The 19,277-nt window shown below is 30.4% G+C and overlaps 1 protein-coding gene across 1 annotated transcript; it reads right to left on the reverse strand.

Moving 5' to 3' along the window:
* Positions 1 to 3,506: 3,506 nt before the first annotated feature.
* LOC139089243 (neuropeptide CCHamide-2 receptor-like) lies at positions 3,507 to 14,744 on the reverse strand. The gene is made up of 5 exons (XM_070638714.1): positions 14,366 to 14,744; positions 7,109 to 7,501; positions 6,574 to 6,767; positions 4,057 to 4,177; positions 3,507 to 3,973 (listed from the first exon to the last, which is right to left on the reverse strand). Exons 1-5 carry the CDS (start codon positions 14,557 to 14,559, stop codon positions 3,766 to 3,768), a joined length of 1,110 nt encoding a protein of 369 aa, XP_070494815.1. The 5' UTR covers positions 14,560 to 14,744; the 3' UTR covers positions 3,507 to 3,765.
* Between the last annotated feature and the right edge of the window lie 4,533 nt (positions 14,745 to 19,277).

A 19,277-nucleotide genomic window follows, 5' to 3' on the forward strand; every position in this document is an offset into this window, starting at 1 on the left:
TTTGATCGAGACTTACCACCAAGGTGTGTCGCGGATTGAATGGTTGCCCACAACTGCCATAGAGCCTCATTTAATTACAATAAATGCTTTACTTTGAAATTTACCTTACCTATGTACAATTTTATATCCACTGAATAATTCTCACATGTAGGAAATTCCTGAAATTATTTATAATAATAATCACATTGAGTTTAATACGATTTTAAAAAATATAATTAGATTTATTTTTCTATAAATTTATGAATATGAACATATTTTTTACTTGCATTCCTTAAATCAAATTTAACTTCAAAGAGAAAAAAGTTCATGCTACAATTTCAACCAATTTGCATTTCATATGAACGTATATAAAATTTTGTTTCCTTTTAGTTCACAGCTTACTTTTCACCAACAGCGTACATAACAGGGTTCATACTCTCTTTCTCTTTCAAAAACACTTGTTGCATCATCTTTACATTGAAATGTATATGCTGTGATTTTTCTATCGATGTATCATATTCATGATGCTTTATGCGGGAGGAAAAGAAATATCGATTTCAGTCAACATCCTTCGTGCTTTCATAAAGAAAAATTTTTTATTCATTCATCTTGTTGTTTTACGTCTTTGCAAAATTCTTGGGAATTTCTGCTTTTCATTCTTCTTTTTAGAAGAGTAAACAGAAATAAGACTTAAAAGAATTTGATTTTAATGGATATTGACGCGGATATGAAAGAGGATTATTATTTTTTCATACTAAAAGTAAAGAAGCTTTTCATACTGAAAAGCTGGAAACAAATAAGATTATTTTGGTTTATTTTATAAGGATTCTTGTAGTTCCGATTAACCCGAGGGACACAAATGAAGAAGATTCCGCTAAACCTTGTTCATATTTGGGCGTCTTCTATTTAAGAGAGGTTTGGAGGAGTCAGCAGTTAAAAGACTTAATCCATGCAGCACAACGTATTTGCTAGATCAACCCTGCATCGCGGTGCTAACGACAAGACGCTAAAGTACTCTGACGCTATCAAGTAAGCTGTAATTGGCCCATTACAAGGGTGACTCGAAGGTTATTTTCAATTTTCAAAGAATTGTGACTTTTTGGGTCTTTAAAATTTCGCTTTAACTTCAGCAAAGGTATCGTCTTTTGAACTAAAGTTAGTCAACTTAGACAGTTATTGAACAATAAAGACAAGGTCACACTAAAAATAGATTTTATAAAACAAAGCATTATTCTAGAATGTCAACTTTATCACCGCTTTTTGATAGCTTTAGTTTTCCCATGGAGAGAACACAGAACAGAAATCGCGAATTGAAACTTTTTTCAGGTGCCTTTTTGACAGCTTCGATGAATAATGGGTTAAGTTTCTGTTCAAAATATTTCACATGTCTACAATATTAATCATTCAAATGCATGCAAAATACACGCACAATATACCAAAAAAATTCAACATAAAATCAGTTTTGTATCTAAAAGTTATGCTGAAAATCAACAAAATATGTTGACATCAACTTTTATTCATCGCATCCTTACATATTTGCATGATAATGACTATGGTAATGTAGTTTGGTTTAAAGCATCTAAGTTTTATCGTTTCTGTAGTCAGTCAATTTATTCTTTCACTCAATTCCCATGTTCAATGTCATCTCGTGGCACATAAAGTCACATTCAGTATGTACCTTTCATAAACATCAACTTCTTAATATATACTTATAGTCTGCATTGTCTGTTAATCCTTATCTATCAATTTAAGTATTCATACAGACTGAATGAGAATCCTTAATGTTAATGTAAAGTGTCAACAAACCTTTTTAATAATAAGAGGAATTGCTGTCATCGAGCATGCTTTAAATACATTGAAATCATCTTTCATATGATGCTTTAGAATTTTTCATCTAAAAAATCAAATCAAATGTTCAGCACAATCTACAGCCTAAAATAGATTCCATAAATTCAGTAGGAAGTCAAAGGGTGCTGAGCATGTAGGAAGTTTGTTAAATAATCGGGGTGAAGTGGAGCAAAAAAGAGCTTTTTTTGTTCGAGAACTTCAAGTTATGAAATAAAACCTTTGTGTATGTGTGATTACGATCCTTTTGTATTATGTGACTGCAAAAAGTCGAGAAGCTTGTATAATAAGCAAAAAAGGAAACGGATCAGATCCACTTAATGTTTATGAAGAACCTTTCATTGGCAGGAAGAACACGTATTATCGAACATAACTACAAGGATTTGGGATTTGTTTGAGGATTGGATACTTTAGGAACATATTGAAGAATTCAATGATTAAGGAAGCATTTCAGTTGACATTTTGAATGGATAAGCACATGCAATAATTTTTGAAGGAATTTTGGGAATTTTCTCCAAAAACCCTACCAAATTGAAGAATTTTGTAATAAAAGAAGAGGTGGCTACTTCCTTCTATATTTCCTAGAAGCTACGCGACTTTAAAAATGTCGAAATCTAGCGTGAGCTGATTTGAGGCTTGATTTCTTCATTCCTGATTCTTCTTGAAATATCCGCTTTATTAAGGAGATGATACAAGCCTATAATTACTATGGAGTCAATAATTCAATGCTAGGTACGATACAGCAGCTAATCAACAATACGATACATAAAAGTATACAGTTTCTAATCCTTGACATCAAGTTCTAAAATGGAAATCCTGAAAAAACTTTATCTCAACTCCAAAACTATTCATAAATGTATGACAAATTTATATGCGGAAGTAATCAGATACAAAAGATTCTCATAGCGATAAAAAACTTGAAAATTTTCGCAAAATATTTCTCTGTTTCCCCTTTCAATGCTTTTGTTTCCTCTTATCAATAAATGCTCATCTCCTGTTGAAGGAAATTTTATTGTTGATGATTTTTTGCCTTGCCAAATACCAACGAATGAACTGTTCCTGTTTCTATACACTTGAAATAAATTGCGAGTTATTGATTTTCAGATTGAAGATGGAAAAAATATTGTAAATTGTAAAAAACAGGCACAAATACGATTTTTTACTCATAAATGTCGATATAATCACGACACGAGGCATACTTATGGCTCAATGTTTTCATCAACTTACTTTTCATTTCTTCTCTTTTCAAAACCAATTAATTTATTTTTAGGAATCAAATTATTTCCAAGACATTCAAGCCTTTTTGCTTGACATTGAAATTTATCGATGTTAATTGAATGATATTTGACATAAATCCTTAAATTAGAACTAGGCCAAAGTGCTCAATGTCATTCCAAGTGATGAGTTATCTCGTCATAGTCCTAATTGTCGATAAAACTTTTCCATTAAATTGAGTTCCATCATCATTATTGTGTATTTTGAATTTCATGTGTACAGCTTCAAACTTTTGTGCCTTTTCCATAATGAAAATCTCATCTGAAAGCTCGGTTAAAAGTTCTGACCAAAACCCAAAAAACCCAAAATGGATTCATTTAAATACATAAAAAGATATTAAGGATTACAGTAATCAGAAGGACTTAAGAGTTGATTTTATTAAAACATTTATGCTAAATCTCGTTTTTTACATTCATTAAATAATATTTTTTTACATATTTTTGTTTGTTATCATCACAATTTAGTCGTTCAGGCTCAACCCACTGAAAATATATATACTTAAATTTCTGCTAGAAATCCTTTTAAGTCACTTATTTAGCGAAACAAAAAAATATTATAACTTTATATCTACATCTATGTATGCATTTGAACAAAATATAAAACTTTTTCATTATTGTTAAACTAAATGGCAACATCCTTTCTGCGACAGAATCGTGGAAGCCGTCCTCAGTTGATCGTGTACTCTGTCGTATCTATGATGGTTGTGACAGGATTCTTAACGACATCATGCGACTTATATTTTGAGAAATTTCGACAAAATGACACATTATGTTCGACGGGATATGACTTACAACACAAGTAATTGTGGAAGTGTGTACGAAAGAGACTCGACACAAAGTATAACGCTAGGGGATTCACAGTTGAGTTGATGAAGCTGTAATGGAAATGACACAAAGAAGAAAAGAGAAAATAAAGTTCAATGTCACATTTATATCTAGTTTTGCATATCTATCTTACGATAAACTGAATCCAGCTATCTTAACGATGTGCCATGTCATGTTGTAGTTCTCTTCTGCATTCTCAGATAATTGAAACCACAGTTGAAATATCCAGTGGGGAAGGAAGCAGATTATGAAGACTAAATGTGATGAAAAGAAAATAAAGATTGTAGATTTATATAAACGTGATGGGAGATTGAACTTGAAATTTTACGGATGAGTAAGCTTTAACTTGATTTTTTTGATTCAATTTCCTGTCATGTAGGAAAGGGGTCAATCATAAGTGACGTTTTAAAGGAAATGAATTCATTTTTCTCAGATTTCATGATTTCCATCCTTCGACCCACAAAATATCTAAGATACAATAGATAAATGACTTCAAATGAGAATAGATTCATCAATTCAACTCTAAACCTCAAAAGCATTGTTTAAAGCTCCTATGAAAGAGTTGACAATTTTTCCCTTTAAAGTTAACCTTCATCGACAATAAAACCAGCAAGCATGCACAATTTGATTTAGTTTTTCAATACATTTAGTTCTCAGACAGAAGAACTTGTTATTGCACGTCTCAATCATATGCAAATATAGATGTCCTTAAATTTTCAGCTTTTATTCATTCAAAAGTATAGAAATATGAAACTCTAACAAGGCGGTCGTCATATGTGTCATCAAATAATGCTCTTCAAAGGATTTCTTTTATGGACTTATGTACATGTCTCAATAGCACATGTTTGTATCATAAATATGAAGCCTCAAGTTATTTGAAATTAGATTCTCTTCATTTCTATTGCTTCCCTAAAGATCTTTATATGCTTTTTTTTATTGCATCCCCAAAAAAAGAATGTCCCTCCGTCTTCATTAAGCATCATATTTTTTGTTGATGATAGATAAATCTTTGTTTCCCTTCAGAGAAGAGTAACTTGAGTCTTATAACAATTTGTTCAGGGCTTTAGAATTTAATATTCATAATGAAGAAGGAATTCTTTGTCCTGTTATCGTGGAAGCAGCTCAAGCATTTTATGGAAAAATACTTTAAGTTTGCATTCTTTTGTCCATAAAATCCTTGTAGCAATAAACAGGATCTCAATTTATTAATTAAAATTTTATGAATTCTTTCATGACTATTGTGTGTATTACTCTATTACCCTACATTGTTCATGGAATTTCTGTGTTTGAACAATATTATTACAATCAATCTCAATCGGTTACACAATAGGCAAAGGAAGTTATGCACATAAATTTTCCTTAAATTGTAACAAATGGGAAAATGTTTTTGAATAATTTTCGAATTCTTTAAGGTAGTGTCTGCTGAAATGTGTGCCTGAGGAATTTCAAGTAGTTTTTGGGTTTCCTGAAGTCTCGGTTTTGATGAATTCTCGAGATTGAGAATGGGACCGAGACTCGAGACCGGAATCCAGAATTCAGATCGGAATCGAGAATTCATACCGGAATTGAGACTCTTAACTAGAACAGACAGTCAAGACCTGGACAAAACTCTTCACAGAGACCGAGACTTTATACCGGGACCGAGATTGTAGACCGGAACCGTGACTCTAGAATAGGACAAAGACTTGTGTTCTTGACCGAGACTTTAAGAAAATTTCTCGTCTCTGTCTTGGCTTCAGAATCGAAAAACATTAAGTAATGTATCTCAAACTTTGGTACGAGATGCATTCTTGTGATATTAAATGATCATGTCACGTGTCACAACATGTCACGATATGAGACGACACACTTAACTGTAACATTTTACAGAAAATTGTCATCATTGCCAAAATAGGAATTTCGACATGTCACGATATCTTATTAAACTTTTAGTGCTTCATCGGCTGAGCATAAATATATAGCCGAAGAAAAAGTCAACAAATCGACAGACAAATAGTCTTCCCAGAATGTCCATTTTCCATAATTTTATTTACATCCAGAAACATTAAAATTGAATATGTTTGTCCTTCATAAAAAAAGGGATAGCCACGATCTATCATTCATCCTTTATTTCTTTTTTTGTGGCTTCATAAAGCATAAAGTATCTTTTATATCCTATTTATGTGGATGCTAAACGAATAAAACTCAAAGAAAATTTTTAAGCATCCTAAGAGCCTTATAAAAGCCTCAAAAAAATGATTAGATTAAAACGAAAATTTACCGAGAATTTTTGTCCCATCCCCAATAAATACACAAAGTATAAGAAAATTATATAAAAAAATGTCAAAGTCATCCACCATTTGTGCCATTATATTATTTCTATAATCATATTTTGTATCTGTTCAAATAAATTTGCTCAGCAATTTATCATTTATTGGATAAAAGTCATTTGTAATGAGCAAATTGCGCAATAAATCATTGAATTGAATTTTTTTCCTTCCTTTTATCAGCTTAATGAATTTTTCTGAATTTCTTTTCAGACATAAAAGTTTCATTGTTGCTCCAATTATTTCGTACAATTCTACCAAACAACTAATTAGATTTGAGCTGTTGAATCGCAATTAACTATTCCAAGTTCCACTATAATCATGAGATAATAAGGAAAACTTACCCAAAATAAATACAATCACCATTCTAGCCACGTGCCTTCGATTTTGTGCTTGTGGATTTCTTAGTTGATTGCCCGCAATCGTTTGGACTTCGCGTGCACTTGTATGGAGCTGTTTTGCCATTAGTGTGTATAAAATGCCAATAATTGAGAGCGGCAGGAAGTAATAGATTGATGCCTTTATTACTGTAATATACCTGTGGATGGAATATTTTTAGAATATTTATAAACGTTTTCGTCTGCTAGTCATTATGGGCAGTGTTGTTGACTTTAATGTTTGGGTTTGTTCAAGACATAGATTTGACATTCCTAGACATGAGCATTGTTTGGCTTGAAAGCTATCTATATTAATCTAAGAAGCCAAATACTCATAAAAGCTTAGATACTATTAAAGACTGATAACGTTTATGTCAAGATAGCATTTTATGTCTGACAAAGTTGTGCTTTTGACGCCAGCACGTTTGACTCATATTTTCTTGATAGATCTATACACAAACACCAAAGCAACAACATTGACCACAAAAATAATTATCCTTACTTGATGTACGTTTTTCCATAGTCTCCAAAAGGCCAACAGTACTTAACATTCTGATTATTTTTTGACGTTAATACTTTCGATACGATAACAGCTGGCAACGCAAATATAACTGCCAATACCCAAATGAAGCCAATTATTACAACAACCATTTTAGATCGTGCTCTCAACTTCTTTAACGGATTAACAATACCGGTGTATCTGTCGAATGCTAAGGCTACTAATGTAAAAATCGATACACCAATTGAGACATCCTTTGCAAATTCACTTGTTCGGCAAATTATTTCTCCAATTTCACCATCCCATGGCCATCTATCGTATACGAATATTAGTCCGGCACAAGGAACAGCTATTAAAATTACTAGAAGATCTCCAAATGCTAATGAGAAAATGTATCTGAAACACAGAAAAGGTCAAATTACTGAAATTGTTAGAATAAGGCTCAATTAAAAATTGAAAATTGTTTCCAGGATGAAGAAAAAATCCAAGAAGAAGGTGAAAAGTAGCGTAAAAGAATTTCTGTAGACTTTAAATGTGAAAGATTGTAATCTGTAGAATTACTTTATCTTCATGCACTAGAAGATTCCATTTGTACAGCATAATGTTCAAGTGAAAAAAGTTTAATGAAATTAACTCAAGCAAATGAATTAATTTTTAGCACACAGCAATATTGTAGCAAATTCTTCCTAAATTTTAAAAGAAGAAAAAAGGTGAAAGGGTAGAACATGAAAATCATAAAAAGCAGCAATCATTCAAGTCATTTGGGAACTGCTTTTGAGAACATCATCAACAAAATTCTTGAGAATGACTTTTATTTAATAGACAAATTTTTCCAACGAAATGAAAGGTCTTCGAGCAACAAAAAGGATGTTGTAAATGTCGTGAAAATAATCCTTGAAATTATTAGCAGTAAGCAAAGTTCATTAACATTCAAAACTATTTAAACACTCAATTTTAATGTAAAAGTTCAAGAAATAAAACTTTCTTAATAGAAAAGTTAAGCTCTGAACTCAAATTTATCGCATGTGGTGTGATGTGAAAGATGATAAGCATGTTCATCTATTTTGATCGACTCGTATAGATAAACGTGATTCCTTTCAGCAAAATACTCATCAAATGATGTGTATCTATTGTGTCTATGTTAGGTATTAGAGAGCATTTCAAGGTTAAAGATGTAGTTTTGATGAATTTCAGGAATTTTTAGATCTATTTCAATTGGGATTGGGTAATTTGTTAGACATAGGATCTGGAAGAACTTGTTAAATACGGAAAAATGGTTTGATTCACTCAGGGCACTTAGCAAACACGGAAAAGTTATTGAAAAGTCGACTCAACTTCAAATAGAATTCTAGTCGAATTCGAATTCTAAATTGACTCAAATCCTACATTACCACAAATCAATCAAATGATCGAATCTCTAAAAATACATTAAATTACCATTTTTTAAGTTTGTGGGAGTTTGGTACCATTTGTGATAGAACTAAAGTTGTAAACTACGCATTTATATATCTTACAAACTTTTTACGACGAATTCATCAAATTAATTTATACTATTTAAGAATAAATAGTCACAAGAATAATTACTACAATCATTGTTATTGCTCTATCCCATCATAATAATGATCATTAGACTGCCAAAATCAATAATCGCATAAATTTTCGTGGCTTCCCTCAGCTTTAAACTTTTTTCGTCTATTTCAGTGGTGGGCAACCTTTTGTTTGTCGTGACTCACCATATAATTAAGTCTCGACCAAAACCTCACATGGCGTATGGTTCAAGGCGTTTCAAAAAAATGAGTGTGCCGCGGCACACAGGTTACCCACCACTGATCTATTTGCATGTTTGGCTTTAATCCAATGTCTTATGCAATCTCAAAAAATACATAAATATTTTGTATAAACTTCTCATGTTTAAAGTTTTTGTTCCACGCTAGAGATTATTGTCATGTACTGCATAAATTAAGCTTGTTTTTTTCCTGATATACACAAAACGAAATTTAAACTTTATGGATAAATAAGATTTTTCTTGAGAAATTTGACTCGACAAAACATCAAAATTCGCGGAATTAAGAGATTCAACATCCTTTAAAAGCATGTCAAGAATAAAAAAATCAATTAAAGTTCAATCAGCTGTCATTTTCAAGCTTGAAGAGTTTCATAGAGACACGTTGTTGATTGACAACGAAATTTTTCCATTAAAATTTTCTGACCCCCACCTCCTCTACACCACTTTAATGTCAAACAAGAGGAAAATTAAAAAATGTCGTCAGATGGAACAAATTTCGGTCTAGAGCCGAATGTAAAGCTTGCTTCATGAAACCTTTTTTGTGTGTCCTTTATTGAAAGTATCCGGACTGTCATCGAGTGAACATCTTTGTTGAGGAAGAAGACTTTAATTGTCTTATTATTCTAATTAAGATACCATAGAAACTTTAGTCCATTATGATGAAAAAGTTTGAGAATTTTAAGGCATTAATGATAAGATTTTGTAAAATTCTTGACAGCCTTAATTTAATGGATTCATTCTTCCTTAATTTTATTGCTTAATTGATGTGAAATTGGATGAAAATTCAATTAAATTTAAAACTTTATCCAGCTTTAATGAAGTAAATGGGGCGATTTTTTTCTGCGCAATTTATAAACAATTGACATTTAACCTTAAGGATGAATAATCATAGTCATGAACACAAGCATGTCATTAAATGAGATTTTGACTTGAAGCAAATTTGATTTTTTTCCAACCACTGCTTAAATTTACCATTATTCAAGTTGATTTAATTTGGTAGGCTTTATATACCTCAACATTTCCACAAAATTCAATTGAATAGTGCGTAATCGTCTCGTGGTTATTGCCATATAAGACGTTTTTATTTGATGAAAAAGAAAGTCTGCACATTTGACTATAAGGAATGTCTCACATGAGTGACTTTTTTGGCAATATTTTCTGTTCAAATAATCCTTCTGATTCAAAGGATTTAGATTAATATGTAAATAAATTTGAATGTCAAGAATTTGAATCAAATCCAAAATATTTTAGGTATCACAACGTCAGTCATGCGTAGCTTAAAATTTTAATAAATTTCTCTTCAATTCTTCTTTTTGTTTTGACAATCAAGTCACACAGCTATGACAATTTAATCAGAGCTTCATGCTGCTAACAAAAAAGAATCAAGGTTGTCGTAGAAAAGTGATAAAATTTAATTAAATTTAGCTTAACTGAAAAATCTAATTATCACTCAATACTGCTGAAGATGATGTTCTTAATGAGTACTTAGCAATAACTGCTTCACAATAGCTTCATATGACGTAACAGCTTTAATTGAACTTAATGTTAAATGACATAAAAAGGAAGTTATGTTCTGCTGTATTATTTACGTCAATGGCTATGAAGCATGATTATTGGGGTGAAATTGGTTTGATGCTTTTAACAGCTTCCATTTTTATTAATACTTCAACTGCACTTCCATCACCTAAACGGTCAACAATTTTCTAACAATAAAATTCAATATCTCATTTTTCTTGAAAGGACATTAACAATTGAATACCAATATATTACACAAAAAAGTATCCCAAACCCTAGTAATTGACCTTCTCAATATTCAATCATAACTTTCTTACAATCTTCTGCCACTTGAGTCATTATTATAGAATACAAGACCGAATCAATTTATAAAAGAAATTATTCAAGTCTTTAATGCAATTTGATGAAGGTATTTCTTAGGGACAGAACTTTTTTTCTCCATTTTTTCATCATCAATTCATTCATGCACTCAATATCAACTTCTTCTTGTTGAATCTCAATCAAAAACATACGCATCCTTTTTATGGATAATGAAGATAAGACTTCATTTCATTTTCATAAAATTTTTGAAGTCCCAGCAGGGATTATTCATGGTGAGAACAGTGCATAGATGTCAAAAATGAATGTTGAATAAGAAAAAAAATATTTGCGTTTGAAATTTGACATTTTTCTGACCTTTATGTCCTCAGTGAGAGATGTTTGAGGTAGGAATTACTTGTTTTTGAATGCTCTAGCTGAAAATAATCTAGATGCACGTTTTAAATCAAGTATTGTAATGTGACGTTCTCGAAACTTATGCCTTACCCCTGAGAATCTTGACGCATTTACAACCGTACTTGTCCTAGCAACTTTTAATCCAATAGCCCATGTTTAAACATTTGCACAGTCTTAAGTAGGCTTATTTGACAGTAACACGAAAGGAACAACATCCTATACAATAAGGATAAAAAACTTTTTCCACACACTTCAATATTAAAGTGAAACTTTTTCTGTCCTTTTACTGCTCTTTTGTTCAAATCATAATAGTACGCACTTTACGTTGTCAACAAAGCCAGGATAATAAATTTCCTACTCAAGCATAAGTGTTATGTATTGTGAGTGAGCTTTTATGAAGCTTTTGGAAAAAAATTTATGAATGGAGGTAATCAGACGTTTTATGTCGGAATTAGGGAGTGAAATAAATCTTGCTTTTATGCTTCACAGAAGGAATCAGGAAGAGCCATTTGGAATGATTAGAAATTGACCATTTATATGGAAATCGTCGTAGTTTGGATTCTTGGAGATTTAAGTGGATGGCTCCATATGACATTATTTTTATCAGCTGCATACAATCATATTGTTCCAAATTACCAAAATTTTCTTTAGTGACATAACTTAAGGAGCTTCTCTAAGAATACAACCGCCTATTTGAAGCTGTTTGGTCATTTAACCAACTCACAGAAGATCCTTCAATTTGAAGTTGAAGAGGATTCATGACAGAAGACTTGAAGGATTCGTAGTGAAGCCTACTTCATTTGTGTCACTCGGGCTTAACGTAGCCAGGTGATTAAAACGTTCATAGTTAAACCATTACAATGAAAAAAATCATTTTAATTGCTTATTAATTCTGGATGAAATTTTGCAGTTATTACTAAATATTAAATGATATTTATTCAAAATAAATATATGAATTGATTGTTCAACATTATCAGTTAATTAAAATTTATCTACATTTAAATATAAATGCACATGCTTGAAGCACTGTGTTAATTAGGCTTTATAAAATAATCCGATTATATTCTTTTGTTTATATTTTGTAAAATAATTTTCATTTGAGTTGAATATAAAAGTTTGGAACAATTTATATGAATTAAATTAAATATGGAATCTTTGCTCATTTTGCAGTACATTTTTAAATTAGAGAATTCTAGAAAGTTTGATGTAAATCTGCTATACTATAAGAAGATTTAAAAATTTCATAAAAGAAATATTTTAATATTTAAGTACTAAAAATGAGAAAATTGGAGAAAATATGAAAACTTTTCATACATTTTTTAATCAGATCACAACTTCAAAAGACGACTTGTTCACTATAGCATATAGTATATGTCTATCATATACTAGACACTATCAGTAACTTTTTATAAATGAAACTCACTGATGAGAAAACTTTCATGCAATCAAGCATAAAAGCTGACTTTTCGAAAGTTTTTTCTTTGATGCAAATGTTAAAAAATGCAGAAATTCATCATCAAGATCATTTCCATTCATCCTTCCGACTGTAATTACAAATATAATAAATGTTTCCTTGCTTGCACTAATTAAATTATAATGAACGAGAATTTTTTTCATATCCCATTACTTTACCTTGTTTTTTTTTAATGAGTGAAAATTATATGGAAGTTCCATTGGAGGGGAAGCTTAAAAATAGCAAATTGAAAATATGATTTGTTTCATTTTTCCATTATGTGATTAGCACAAACTTTTTATTTTCAATTTGCAAACTAATATTCTATAAATAGTGACAAACATTGTTGCAAAATCTATTGTATTGCGTTAATAATTCTCAGTGGAAAAATTTTAATTGAAAATGAACAAATTGCTCTTAAACTATTGTTAATCCGCTGTTGTATTTTACCGCGAAAATTAAATAGTTCAAGAGCTCTTCATTATAATTTAAATTTCAGCTATTTTCATAATAATTTTGAGGTATTTATTAAGAATCAGCTTTGGCAAGGATTTATCGTTGTTTCTATGTCAAAATCTATTGTTTTAATTAAACTTTTGTTTCGTTTAGGATTTTATAGTGAAATTTGTAGTTTTGACTGACTAAAATCTCTTTTAATCTACGCCTCTGACTATTCTCTAATCTGATTGACTTGTCATGTGAACTAAAGTGTTAAGAAATTTTAGTACTTCAATTTCAGTTCTAGTATATGAAAATTATATCCTAGGATACATCAGAGAATCCACATCTTATGAACTTTAATTTAATTCAATTCTTATTCATTCCACATTAAACAATGCCAGACAATTCCGCGTTGTACAGAATGCGATCAAATGATTTTTAGTCTAATTAATTAGGCATGTGTAAAGCTTGATTAAATGCTATGATTTAAATTTGATATTTTAAATTAAAAATTCGAAAAATCTTAAAGCTCTATCCTCTTAGTTACAAATCCTTTTATTAATAAAACATGTCTTATTCCAATTTTTCCAAATTTCTCTTTAACCTTCTAAATCCTTCTTAAATAAATCCATCTCATTTCGACCTTTTTGAAATTTTTCTTTAATTCTAAAAGGTTAAGAATCACAGACATTTCAGACTTTAACTCATTTTCATTTAACTCAAACTCATATTTACACGCTTATATTCAGTTTTAATTTGCTGCAATTTTAATATAAATTCCCTCATCTAGTTATTTTTTAATTCTTTCATTCTTTTCCAAGTCATACATATTCCAGTTAACAAGATAAAACATAAAGCACAGGAATCAAGGAATAAAATTGAAATAACTCTTACAATCTTTTTAATAAATAAAGAATGTAGCAGAATTTTCTTGGCACAACTATTAGTGCTGTCTTGAGAAATTTATGAAAATGTTTATCACAGATTAAAGCATCCATTTACTGAATTGAATACATTTTTCTCAGTCGAGTGCATTTCTATTCATTCATGATTTTGTTAAAGAGCATTTTGTAAAGCTTCACAAAGTAAATTCTGTTGCTTGACGATACAAAGAAAATAAGAAGCTTTCAGACAATCGTCACATACATTGCAATCCATAAAACTTCCATTTAGTCTCACACGGAAATTAAAAAATGTAATTTTAGCTCTTATGTCATGAGACATAACATAAAGTGCTGATATTAAAGAACAGAACAATAATTTTCTTTTTACAACTTTTTTCACTTCCTTATTCTTGGCATTATTTCTTTTATTATCATCCGGACACTTTAAAACGCGTATTGCTACATACGTGTTAGGAACATTCCGCATTGATGGATGTTTAATGAAAATTATGCACACTGTCCAATTTCCAATGATACCAACAATGAAAATTGTTGAAAATAATATTGGCACTAAATATGTTTCTAATCGTGCTGAGTATGGCACAAAATCCATTTCCTCTTCAGCACTTCTGTTACTTATATAGTCACTAAAGTTATCCATGGCTGTAATTTTTTATAATTTGACACTTTACACAATTTGATATGAAAATCATCAAGTTCCAACACGATAATCCAGTTGAATTAAATCCTGTTCATTAAAATTAATTTTATGATATTCATTACACTGATAATTTATGATATCTAATTAAATTGTACTTCCGATTTATTTTTTCTAGTTCTTTTAACTTTGCTGTTACACTTGCAACTGAAAGCTCTTCTGTGAGAAACGTTAGATTATATACAAGAGTAAAGTCAAGCAGTTTTGTTCTTTCAAATAATTTTTTTTTCTGTATGAATAAAAGGACGTTGAGCAACATGGAAAATGCGAGTATGAAGAGAGCGAGAGAATGGAATGGAAACAAAAATATTGAGAAGATGAGAATTTGGATGTGCGTTATCAAACATTTAACTTTCGAGTATTTGCTTACAATTTTCTTAAGTTCCTCGTGTTATTTGCAGACCATTGCTAAATCATTTTAGCTGAGGCAGGCATAAGATATGTAAATAAGCATATGAGAGATCATTATTATCATTATAATGAACTGATAGACTAGAGTAAATAATCAATGTTGCCAACTGAATGAGGCAAAATTGTCGGTGATTGAAATGCTTGTCAAAGGCTCAGTTGGGAGGGTAAAATGTTTACAACAACATGAAAATCGCTTTATCGTTCTATTGATTGTGTCATTTCCTACAGATACACAAAATGTTTTTCATCGACTAGAATATTTTTCAATTGAAATCTTTTCTGAATTTTTCAAGCAAAATAATTTGAGTTGTGTTGCTGGAACGCAATAGCTTGTTGAAATATTAAGATCAGATGATGTATTCAATGGAATATTCAGAATTCGGTATGACAAACAGATTAATAATTTATAATTCTATGAAATAGTCATTAATGATGCGTGTCAAGAAGAATTGTTGATATTTAACAAGTCGACAACATTAGTTACCAAGCAATACAAATAGAGAATTAGAAATTTGTCATGTTTACATTTATTGTTGTTACTTTGTGACCTTCACACGTGATTTTTGCAGAAGATTCAATTTAAAAATTTCAAAAATTTTAATTTATCAAACTCAAAATTTTGCAAGATTATTAAAATCAACAAGAAAAGCATGCAGCTTACAAGCATAATTGAATTTGTATGCATATGTTGATTATTCCACGAAACATATTGGAGATGTATCAAGAAATTCCACGTATCCCATGATGTGGCAAAAAGTTTTAAAATGATAACAAAAATTCAAACATTCTTAAGTGATGAGAACGTTGTTAGCTCTTGAGACAGACGTGATAAGCCTGACAAAATTTATGTACACCACATGATGCTTCATGTCTATAAGCTGAATGCTCTAATTTTCCTTGTGATTGCATAAATATTCATTATTTGTGTATACTCATGTTCAGTATGATGTTTTATAACGTTTGGCATGTATGAAGCTGTGGAATAGACAGGATCATGATTTTCAAATTTTCATGAAAATATATTCACATAATTAAATTGTCATTCACATATTGTGCGAAATATTTTATAACATTCCATAAAAATAAATTTATGAAATTTGTAATTATTCGATAATTTACATTGTCTCATGACACATCAGATTAAATATAGAGCACCTAACCGTAGGTGAAATTCTGTTGTAGGTGAAAAATATCGGAAAATTTATAAGAAAGTTTAAAAGTTCAATAATAATTTGTTGTACAATTGGGACCAATATTTGGTCATTAAATTGCAATTTATTATAAAGCATGTCGAACATCTGCCCACAAAAATTGTTGATTCGATGTTTTGCTGGTTTTGGTGTTTTATAACATTGTAAAGGCTTAAAGGCATTCATTTAAAGCTGGAATTTTGAATTATTAACATTGATCGTTCTAAAAATTTGAATATGCCATAAACAGCCCAAATCAGATTTATATTTTACAAATATAGCAACTTTGTGCCATAACTTTGTGAAATTGTCATAAACAGCAATGTTTAATTAGTACGAGGATTATCACAGGTGCTTAAATTTACTAGGTGTAATAATACCTTTTCCATAGAATAATAGCTCTCATTAAGTAACATAAACAAGCTCAAAACCTTATTAAAAATTAATTTTTTAAGAACAATACCGACTTATAAGTGCGTAATACTTCATTTTAATTATATAAATCCTTTATAATATTCTAAATGATATTAATAGAACTTCATGTGTCACAAATTCAATATTGGTTCAATTGAGGGTGTCTTTAGACGCCTACAAGTTATTTTGCTGCCATGGAAATCCATAAGTATTAATACTTATAAAAGCTCATTTAGTCGCGCTATAGAAACAACAGTTGTTCATATAAACTTGTATATTTATTTACTTACATAAATATAAATGATAAATACATAAGAAAGTTACAAGCTTTATTCCTTTTAAGTCCTACGAGAAAAAACTTTCTTGCTTTATTGCTGCTCGATGTTGACTTTTCTCTTACCAAAAGCCAGTAGAAAGTTTTAGTAAAACAATAAGTTTTAATATGACACTCGTTGTAAATGAGACGTATATTATATCGGCTTGAAGGACTTTTTCTGCTTTGTTATGTCTTCATAGGTCATGAATTCTCTTTATCATGTTATTCAGTTTACTGTTTGGTTTAATATCAAGCTATACATTCCTATATTACTGGCACTAAATTAATATCACATCTCTCAATTAAATCATCTTTGTGATCATGTTTTATAAGGTTTGTAGTAATTAAGACGCATTTTTTATGCAATCTGGTTATGGCCTGTCAAAATTCAAGTGGCTTCAACAACTTCTTCATTTTTTGGTTCTTATGATCTGATGATTATGGTTCTGTTTTATAATTTTTGTAAGAATCCTTAAAATTAATTTATGTTATTTAAAGCACATCTGTAATTTAGCTCTAAGACGTCAACACAGACCATCCGACCACATTCAACATGTGCATGCTTAATTAATACAACATATGCGCTCTGGTCACGTATTCATCAACATTTTTCTATTACATTTCCTTAAGTACGTCCTCATTTCTAATACACATACAGAAAATTGTATAGAGAAGTACATTGTATTACTTCATATAAGAAAGAATCTCACCATATTATCCTTCCATTTAATTCATTATGACGCAGTGTATATCACGTGCGAAAAATGAAATGAAATATTAATTAAGAGACGATGAATAGACGGATGATCACAATTGAAATTTATCTTTTCGTATGTTATGTTTTCCACTGATAGCAAAAAGGATAAAGGTTACTTTTTGAATTCATAATAAGCTTTTAATGACTAATATTGTGGCTGGAGCTTTTCTTCATTTATCATCATAATTAGCCTTAATATGACGCAACCACGGAACTTGAAAGGGACCGTTATACGTCTTTTATTAACACGAAATGGAGCCATATGGACACTAAATTTAAGCTGCTTTTAGGTACACCTTTTAAGTTCCATGGAGGGTCCTTCTTCATCAGTATCGCTCGGGTAATAATGTAAAGTGACGTAGAATATAGTTTATGGTGTCATTAAAATGAAAAATATTGACGATAAAATTTTAAAATAAGCACCAGAGACTCCCTCACTTCTCTCTAAGCTCACCCTTATCTGGTGCACACAGGTGCTCAAACAATGTTTTACCTGACGACTTAATACTCATGACGGAGCATGAAGCTTTATTTGCAATAAAGCAAATTCTAAAGTTAGATTCCATTGAAAGGAACTAAGCAATCTGGATTCTTAGAAATGTTTATTTAAAGTTTAAATTTTCAAGTTTGGTTGAAAAAAAGAAGCTGTGTAGGAGTAAATTCTTTGTTGATGTTCAGGTACGTTCCATAGAAACTACTCATTCATCTCTAATTACAGATTGCACGTCATCACTCACGCATTGATTTGTGACATTAGAAATAATATTATTCACGTTTGCACGTTTTTAATGATTAATCATAAAAAGTCACATGCTTTATTTTTGACATCATGTGTCAATAATAACAGCAAGATTTTACTAAGAAAAACAGTCGCATTATCAATGTACGACGTCATGCATAGCTTTAAGGGGTAGATAATTTTTTTCAGAAAAATGAGCAAGTGAAGATGTTACATAAGGCTTTAAAGCTAGGATACACAGTACGAAATCAAGTAGAAATTTCTACAGAAGCTTAGAAACTCAAATTATAGGATATATTGCTTGCGTAAGTAAAATTTACATTGAAATGCCTTGTTACAGCATGATGAAAATTTATCTGATTTAAAAAACCCGATGTTCAATAATTTTTGGGTCAATGAATACCTTGACTTAAATTTCATGTGATCCTGAATCCACTGCATTAAAATAATTAAGCATAATTAATGCATGAGATTTTTTTAATAATGAAAATATTATTTTCCATTTTTCCCGTCCATTTTTCTACTAATTGAATTAAATTCGGAATTATTTCGACTCAAATGCGAATAAAATTTTATGCAAAGTTCATGATTTAATGCTAATTGATTTTATTTCGAGGCATTCCTGAAAATATGAAGAATTAATTAACATCATAATTAAATCATTTGATTATCGTCTCTTTGAGGCTTTCTGCTCGTCTGTCTCGTAGACGATTAATGGAAAGATTTAGGAAAATAGTCAAATTATGATGATTTTATTCATTTAGGTATTTAAATTCCTTAAGGCTTGAATACGTGACAAGTCAAGCAATTTTAGTGAATTTTCTCGCTCTAATG

Source organism: Chironomus tepperi, unplaced genomic scaffold, assembly GCF_022539635.2.
Source record: "Chironomus tepperi strain 1889 unplaced genomic scaffold, CSIRO-AGI_Ctep_v1 contig_176, whole genome shotgun sequence".
NCBI classification, from domain to species: domain Eukaryota; kingdom Metazoa; phylum Arthropoda; class Insecta; order Diptera; family Chironomidae; genus Chironomus; species Chironomus tepperi.